The sequence below is a fragment of the Octopus bimaculoides genome, chromosome 24 (genome assembly GCF_001194135.2).
Source record: "Octopus bimaculoides isolate UCB-OBI-ISO-001 chromosome 24, ASM119413v2, whole genome shotgun sequence".
In the NCBI taxonomy this organism is placed as follows: Eukaryota; Metazoa; Mollusca; class Cephalopoda; order Octopoda; family Octopodidae; genus Octopus; species Octopus bimaculoides.
In genome coordinates this window covers 217,431-226,895 of record NC_069004.1, presented here as the reverse complement: position 1 = coordinate 226,895, position 9,465 = coordinate 217,431, and the positions used below count along the sequence as shown (strand labels likewise).

At 40.2% G+C, this 9,465-nt stretch overlaps 1 protein-coding gene across 2 annotated transcripts in view; it reads left to right on the top strand.

Moving 5' to 3' along the window:
- Window positions 1-9,465, top strand: part of LOC106875558 (putative uncharacterized protein DDB_G0289263) — a 35,231-nt gene that overhangs the window by 3,307 nt on the left and 22,459 nt on the right. For both annotated transcript variants that reach the window (XM_052976174.1, XM_052976173.1), the window contains exons 2-5: window positions 4,297-4,449; window positions 5,091-5,230; window positions 7,243-7,764; window positions 7,989-9,388. In XM_052976174.1, coding sequence (XP_052832134.1) covers window positions 4,297-4,449; window positions 5,091-5,230; window positions 7,243-7,764; window positions 7,989-9,388 — 2,215 coding nt within the window. The remainder of the gene's footprint in view (window positions 1-4,296; window positions 4,450-5,090; window positions 5,231-7,242; window positions 7,765-7,988; window positions 9,389-9,465) is intronic.

Sequence of the window (9,465 nt, the reverse complement as noted above, 5' to 3'; positions counted from 1 at the left end):
GCGACGACTTGGACGGTCGAGGAGGCAATGTGGATATTCCATATTCTACATTTAAGGGCACCTTTCTGGAAGGTATCCGCCTTCGAAAGTTTTGCTTTTTATCAACCATTTCCTCAGCACAGTTTGGTTGCACAAATTAATCGGGGGAAAAACCTCGGATTCTGCCGTAAAACCTCCGTAGATTGGAAGTCTGCCAGTTTGGGGCAGAAAACCCACGAAAGTGTTATCGGAGGACCGCGGGGTTGAAGTAGAAGTTGATGAGACGGTTTTGGTCCATCGAAAATACCAACGCGGCAGGACTGTGAAAACGGTTTGGCTTTTTGGCGGACTGGAACGGATAAGTGAGAAGGCATTTATGGTTCCACTGCTAAACGAATCTGGTGAGGCTGGCAGACGAGATGCTGGGACTCTTACTCCACTTTATTACCCGTCACACCAGGCAGGGCTCAATTATTTCTACTGACTGTTGGCGTGCCTATAGTAACCTCAACAACTTGGGCTATACACACTTTCAAGTGAACCACTGTCAGCATTCTGTTGATCCCGTCAACCCATCAGTCCAGCATAATTCGATCTGCAATGAGACCCGAATACCTGAAGCAGTTCGTCGCTTGGTTCCTTTTCCTTCGGGTTGCCTCACCTCCAACCCAGCGACTTCATAAGTTTTTTGTGGAGGCTGCAACATTATATCCAGGTTCCTGAAAACACGGAAGACTACACACAGTTGAGGTCTGTGGGTCCCGAATCAAAAGACGGTTGAAGTATATCACTGGATTATCGGGCGGAATGAAATTGCCGAAGTTTATCCGCGCCAAATTCCAGAGGCGGAGGTTTCGGTTGTTCAAAAAAGAATTAACACTTTCATTTCACTTTGTCTTCATATTACTGTGGGAAATCACTCTGAAAGAAACTTTTGCAGAAAGGTGAGTAGATTGATTACATATTTCTTTCATGGGGAATTTCAACCATGTTTCGTGGTCTGCTACCACAACAGCTCCTTTATAGGATCCAGTTTGCTCAAGACATCATCAGGAGGAACCACGTCCGGTTTCGGCCCCTACTCCTCTACCGTTTTGACGTGGCGCGGGGCCCCTCCTTTCGGAGGTGTCTTCATCTTTGGTGTTGGGTGCATGTCTTCTTTCACTGTTTGTGACTGTTCTAATTCAACTGTGGAATGTCCCTCGCTATGGTTATTTTCCAGGAGGTTCTGGCCACACGTCTTACGGTTCATCAACCCGCGTTGTTGAATTACTTTCTTCTGATATCGCAGTTTTGTGAGATTTGGCTGTTATTTCTAGCATATTTTCTCCGTTCATTCGCACACAAGCCGTTCATCTTCACGTTTAGGATGGGAGTGATGGTGGGGGTGGTATGAATTAAAAAATTTGGAGGGGGGGGGTGAATTAAAAAAATTTTTTTAATGGTTTTAACCGAATAGAACTTTATGGCACCTTATCTCTTTCCGTTGAATGTCGAAAGTAAATGGAAAGTTTTCAGTCTGTCACCTTTTCTAGTTTTGAACGTTATGTTGGCAATATGGTATTGAAATATATATCAGTCTATCTTCCACTCATTAATTTTCTGTCCTTATCAAACTGTGTGCACTTTATTTGCCCAGCATTTTATCTATCCATCCATTTATATGCATGTATCTATCGATTAATCTCTCTATCTATCTGTCTGCCTGTCTATATACCTACATACCTACCTGTTTGTCTCCATCTTTCTCTCTTTCTCTGTCTCTTTCATTCTACCTACCTATTTATCTTTATGAATCTTTCTGTCTGTCTGTTTGTATCCCTATATACCGATCTGTCAGCCTGCCCACCCGCCCACCTGCCTGATTGCCTGCCCACCTGCTTACTTGCCTCTATCTTTCTGATATTTAATAGTGATGTAAAGTTCATGGCTTGATCAGAGAGAGAGAGGGTAATTAGTACTGTCACACCTCAGTACCAAACTTACAAGTAATAAACATTTTCATCACATTTTCATTCCTTCTTAACCTGGCATGTATCCTTTGTCACTGGAATAAGATTTCCCTGAGTCACGCCATACTTTGAATTACATAAGACATCTTCGAGCTTATTAAATTAATTATTTCTACATATTTTATTATTTGGTGAACACATGGCCATGTGGTTAAGAAGTTCACTTCCCAACTATGTGGTTTTGGGTTCAGTCTCACTGCATGGCATCTTGGATAAATCTTTTCTACTGTGCTATTTTATCTTGTTCCAGTCCACTTGGCTGTAAATGAGTCACTCAGCAACAGACTAGCATCCCATTCAGAGAGAATGTTGTCACCTCAGCCACTTTCATGCCATGGAAACAATGTCACCAGCCTCACCAGTTCTATGTCCAGAGGTTGATAACGATGACAATATATATACTAGCAAACGCACCCGTCCTTTGCACGTTTTAAGTTGCTTTGGTAGTATTTTTTCACCAAATAATTGAACTACTGAGAAGGTTTATGAGTAGCACAGCAATCTATGATTCCGATTAACCTAGGAACAGGTTAATCAGAAACCCAAATTGAGGGCTGGTTATTGTGGAGGTTGTAGAAAGAAATGTATGCTGTATACTTTGTTTAGTTGGTGTTGGGTGTTAGTTCTCTATGTGTCATGAGCTACATAATGTCACAACACAATCTCTCCAACCAGCTCCTCTGTCTTCTGCCACTGTTCTGATCTCATTCCAGCTTCTCCACTCTTCTCATCTCCTTTCCTTGTCAGTGGTCCTCCACCATGTGGCTTTAGGGTGCCCTGCTATTCTTTTCCCCTCAGGATGCCACTTTTCTGCCACCATATAATTACTTTCTTGATCTTGTTCGAGGACATGTCCAATCCAATATAAACACCTGCATTTTATTTTATCATTGATCTCGTGTCATTTTGGACTCTTTGCAACCACACATCTAGTTGTAGAAACAATCATAGCAAACTTAAAAAAACTTGTCAGCAAAATGTGAATGTGCTGTTTGTTGACAGTCACTTCTCATGTAAGACTCACCACGTTTACTGCAAAATATATTTGACACTATGGAAACCCTTAAGCATATAATCCGCATTGTTGTTGTTTAATTCCAACTCTGCTCCAATCAAGTAGATCTTTCTTGAAAGGTCCCAGCCTTGACCATACCAATTTTTTTCCCCTTTTTGTCCAGACACAGTATATGTCAGACTATTTCATCCAATATGTCCTTTGTAAAAGACAGTATAATGTAATCTGAAGAAGTATTACCTGCTATTTCTAACAGTTAAGCCACCATATAGAGACTCTCTTCATTGGCTTGTTTTTAGCATTTTTCATGGTTGCATGGACATTTCATTTGTTGGTACAGTTGTTTCTCCTGCTGAACCAATTGTCGAGCTTCAGGTCAGACCTGATTCAACAGCAAATTTATGAAGGCTTTCTTGTCCTGGCTATCCAATGTTTTTTTCCTTTATCTTCAGATAAAAAGTGGCGGGCAAATCATCATCCCATCTACTTTTCCATGCTTGCATAGCCAGACAAAATTTACTGAGGTGGAATTTTTTATGCCCAGATATTTTTCCTGCCACTAACTCTCATGTTTTTCCATACAAGAGAAGATTGCAAATAAATGTTACTGCTTGTATGATGGTGATGTTTGTTTACAGTAACTGCGACATGCCAAGATAAGAGCGTGTGCACGCACACACACGCACACACACACATACACACAGTCTGCTTCTTTCAGTTTTTGTCTACACAATTCACTCACAAGTTTTAGGTTAGCCTGGGGCTATAGTTACAGACACTTTCCCAAGATGCTGTGTTATGGTGATGAACCTGAAATTGTGTTTGTGAAGTGAACTTCTTAAACATACAATCATATCTGCACCTTTTGGATTGGGTCGCCCATGTTCAGTCCATTGCAGGACACAGGACATCAGCATGTTTCTCTCCACCAACCACAGTCTGATGTGGAGGCTGTGAATTTGAGCTTGAGATCATCATACTGGTTTGACGAGCCACCTCTGCCACACTGGCTTGGCAGAAGCATGCTGTTGTTTGTACTCTTACTCCAGGAATAGTTAAGTTGATTACATTGGTCCCCAGTCCTTGACTGGTCTTTATTTTACTGACCTCAAAAGATGAAAGGCAAAGCTGGCTTTGGCGGAGTTTGAACTCAGAACATAAGGACAGACAAAATACAGCTAAACATTTTGCCCAGTATGCTAATGATTCTGCTACCTCACCAAAACATCTTAGTCCCAAATTCCCTCAAACACATTCCTAGACAGTTATTAATCCTGAAAGTTTTACTAGGAAACGGTTTCGCAAACTACAAGAATACCAGATTGAAAAACTGAAGCTCCTGAATGCTTCCTATGAGGATTGTGTTAACCGCAACAATGAAGAAACGGCCAATATCATAGGGAAAGCCAGGCGCCTCTCTCAAGAAACAAACAAAAGGAGAAAGTAAGTAGAATATATTTCTTTATTCCGAGGTATCAAATTGCTAAACCAGGTAATGTAAGTTACAGGGAAGGTCATAGGTCAACTAATTAGGATGCGAGTTAGTGTAGAGGAGATGCAGTTTGGCTTTGTACTGGGGAGAAGCACCATTTATACTGGTAAGGCAGCTGGAAAAGTGTTTAGCGAAAAATAAATCTCTGTGTATTTGGTTTTTGTGACATGGAGAAAGCTTTTGATGAGGTTCCTCCTCCCTTATCTGGTATTTAATGCAGAAGCTAGGGATAAATGTGCGTTTGGTCATTCAAGTCAGCACTAGAAGAAAAACGAGCGTCTTTGGTTTCAGGATGAAAAGTGTTCTTCCATCGGGATAATGCTTGGCCACATACAGCGAGGATGACATTCCAAAGGCTGGAGCAGTTTGAATGGGAAACGATGCCCCACCATATTTGCCGGACATTGCCTCATCTGATTAGTCGACCAGAGAGATGGAAGAGCATTGTAGAAAATGAAGGAGAGGATATTTTAGATTAAAAAAAGAACTTAATTTGAAAAATAAAAGAAGTGTAAAAGATGTGCATTATTTATGGGATGACCCAATATATATATATTCTATATTATTTTAAACTTCACCTCATATTCTCCAGAGTTCTAGCTCTACGAAGGAAGCAAGAAAGTCAAAGAGAGGAGAACCGACGCCAAGAAATTTTACTGCACCGGCGATTATTGCAGCAAGAGGCAACAGAACGGTTTCAGAGGGCACCGCTTCAAAGTTGCAGCAGAAAAGGTAAACTGATATTTTTGAAATCTTTCATTGCTATCAGTGATTGGTTTGTTCTTTCTACTGAAGGTAAAGCAGTACTTAAAATTATGAAAGAGTAAATAATTACTTAGGATTAAGAGCAGGGATTTAAGATTAAGGAATGATAAATTGCTATCGTTTCTCTTTTACTTGTTTCAGGCCGTGGCTGTGCTGGATGTTGCCTTGAAGGGTTTTAGTCAAACCTCCCCCCCCACCATTGTATTTTTTTTAAAGCGTGGTACTTATTTAATTAGTCATTTTTGCTGAACTGCTAGTTACAGGGATGTAAACACACCAACACCAGTTGTCAAGTTGTGGTAGAGGACAAACATGGACACACACACACACGATGTACATGTATATATAATCACGTGACTGACCAGGCTATCAGATGTTGTTACACATCGCTGATCACAGTGTGTTTTTACCTTGTTTTAGCCTTCAAATGGCACCCCCACCCTGCTGGCCAGGTGAGTAGGCCAACAATCCTCCCTGATTGAAGGAGTACTGGAGCAATGTGAAATGAAGTGTTTTGCTCAAGAACACAACGTGCCACCCAATTGGGGGATCGAACCCACAGTCTAGTGATCATGAGTGCAACAACCTAACCTCTAGGCCATGCACCATCATATATATGTGTGTGTGTGTGTGTGTATACAACGGGCTTATTTCAGTTTCCATCTTCAAAATCCACTCATAAGGCTTTGGTCAGCTGAAGGCTATGGTAGAAGACACTTGCCCAAAGTGTGCCCTGCAGTGGCACTGAACCCAGAACACATGTGGTTGGGAAGCAAGCTTCTTGCCACACAGCCACACCTCTGACTTTATCTTTTTCTTATCATTAAGTGAGGATGAAATTGCATGGCTTAATGGTTAGTGTGGTCAGAGTCACAATCATAAAATTGTAGTTTGGGTTGCTGGACCAAGTGGTGCATTCACGATTCCACTGCAATGAACCAATGTCCTGTGCAGTAGGGGAAGTTATATGCCTTTGAAACTAGGTTAAGCTCTGGCTATTTATGAGTCCCTGTGGGGGGGGGGGGCTCATGACAGAGGAAAGGGCTGTGCCGGTGGCTTTTATTGATGAGAGGGAGGAAAATAGAGAGGTAGGTGTCCTCAAGTAAGAAATCTGCTGTGAGTGCTTGTTGCAGAGAAAACTTTGCAAAAGAAATTCAAAGAGTCTGGTGGTAATATTAAACGAGGGAATGGAGTAGTTTTACTCTTCAAGTAGGCCATAGCAAGATTTGAACACAGGACACAGAGCTGGAACAAATATAGAAATGTAAATTTGTTAGGTTCATGCTATTCATGAGGGCAGCTGAATGTTCCATAGAGGTCTCAGTGCTGCTGTTACTTACAAAGGAGACCTGTTTTGTAGGAATTCCTTCAAGCTAGGGGTATTTAGCTGTTTTTGATTGCAGACATGTTTTAATAACATAATGTACATAGAGGTGTAGCTGTGTGTTAAGAAGTTTACTTCTCAACCATGTAGTTCCAGGTTCAGTTCCATTGCATGGCACCTTGAGCAAGTGTCTTCTACTATAGACTTGGGCTGACTAAAGCCTTGCAAGTGGATTTAGTAGACAGAAACTCAAAGAAGCCTGTTGTGTGTGTGTGGTCACCATCAATTGACATCTCCATAACAGCAAAACTGACTGACAGAATAAGTATCAGGTTTTAAAAGAGAAGTCTTGAATCAATTTGTTTGACGAAAGTTCTTGAAGGCAGTACCCCAGCATGGCCATAGTTTAATGGCTGAAACAAGTAAAAGATAAAAGACAGTCATATAATGTGGTAACAATGAAAAGAACCTTTGATCAATTGACTGAAACCCCTATTAGTACACAAACACCCTGGCTCATATTAGAGGGGGTACTTAGATACTTCTAAGGTTATGATTAGGTACTTAAGACTAACATCAAGAATTTAACATTGAATTGAGGTATTTAAGATGAAGTTAGGGTTAAATGATTAATGGCCTTTTTTCTTTGTTGCAGGAGCAAGTTGTCCTAATACGCCCCTGGAGGAAGTGCTCCAGATCATACGAGGTGAGACATCTAACAGTAAGGCAACAAGTCAAACCACTAAACCACTTCGATCCCACTCAGCAAAACTACCGAAGGAAGTTCAGTTTGGTAATGCTGTCCTAACCACAAAACCACCCATTCACACACCGTCCCAATTACAGTATTTGTTGAATCCTTCTGAGAGAGCAACTTTGTGCAGCCAGAAGAACTTAAAAGCTATGGTCAACAACCGGGACTTGTTTGAGCAGCAACTGCGAAGACATCAACAGCAACCATTTGATCAGGGGGCATCCCCTGCATCAAAAGAAGACCTAAGCGACTCTGATCAAAGTATTTCTAGCAGTGAGACTTACAGGAAGAAATGCAAGCTACCATCAAGTGCATCAAACCAAAACACTTCTATAGCCATCGGTGACCATATTACCAAATATAATAAGATGCTTTTGGTTGGCAATGGTAACAAAATGATTGATGAACAGCATTCTTTAAATGGTGAGATTATTCACAATCTGTCTTGATTTTATGTCTCATGTTTGTTTCTAAATAGATGAAGGCATGGTTATGTTGTGAGTGAAATTAGGAGAGAAACAATAGGTATTATGAGTGAAAATTCAATTAAAATATATTCAGAGTTGGACCATTGAAGCAATGTTTCATTCTTTTTTTCCATTCTCTTACATGACTGTAGTATTGATGATACATATCCATATTTTCAGGTAACCATAGAACTTGTGAAGCCAACTCAGAATGCAATGGTTGTGGTGACTATCCTTCCTGCTGCAATAATAGTACCACCAAACAGGAACTCCTACCAAATTCAGAGCCTTCAACAAAATGGTCAAACCACAAAGCTGCTCAGTTAATGTCTCTCTTAGGACCTAAAACAGTTGCCCACTCTTCTGCAAATGTGAAACCAATCACAGCATGGTCGAGTCCTGGAAATCATCTAAAGAACGACAAGAAAATAAATGGTACCATGGAAAATTGTGATCAGTTTGAAAATTATCGTCAAATGGAAAATACTTGTATTAGAGACACCAAGTGGCCCCAAAATTCTACAGTTGACCCAAACAATAAGCCATTAAGTGGTGGAAGAACTTGGACAGTTTCAAAACATAATATTTATGAAAGACAGCTTTCGAATTTTTCAAATACTTCCTCTAACATTTCTTATAGTTCTTCTAAATTGAATGGGCCAGCTTCAGAAAACCAACATGCAGACACTCAACCAGATGTTGCTCTTCAAACTGGTTGTAATTCTATAATTCATAAAACTACAGAGAGTTCCAAAAGTAACATGGCATCTACTTGTAAGAATACTGTGACCAATGCTACTACACCAACCAAAGAACAGTATTCAACCACTAGCTATCAATCAACAAGGCAAACTTCAGCCAATAACCATCAAGCAATTAGACAAAATTCAGCTAATAGTTATCAAAGAACAAGACAGAATTCAACCACTAATCATCAAGAAATAAAGCATAATTTTGTCAACCATTGTCACGCACACAAACAGAATTCATCCCCTAACTGTCAAACCAGATGGAATTCAACCAATCCTGAAGCAAAACATGAAGTATCTGATCATGTGACAGCAAACAAGAAAGCTAGTAAAACTGGACCAGAAAATGCCTCAACTGTTGTCATTTCAAATCAAAAGAAATCAAACTCAAGTTGTCCTGCATTAAAAAAATGGGACAATGACAATGATGATAGTGATGCTGATGATGATATTGATGATGACAGTAATAACTATAATAATTACAATCCTATAATGCCTTGTTGCCATGTAACACCAAAAGTTATTGTGAGAAAGCAGTCGGTTCTGGCATCAGAGGAAACGCATCCAGGATACAAAGATCAGAAGAAACACAACTTTCACAGTTACCATTCCAATGGAAAGAATCTTGAGACAAATGGTAATGGTTGTGAAGAAGTTAGAGCTGGGACACAGATTAAGAAGAATGGCAAATCTGTCCGTAGTATTCTGAAACATCAGACTGATGCCAATGTCAACCAATCAGCAATCCCTTTTCAACTAAAAGACAGCCTGGAAATTACTCGTTTACATTATTCAACCAATCAAAGGGAGAATACTGACAGAAATGAGAAAGTATGTTTTTAAGATATATTTTTGCTGTGAAATATGTGCATGCATTCTCTCTCTCTCTCTCACATATATACATATAT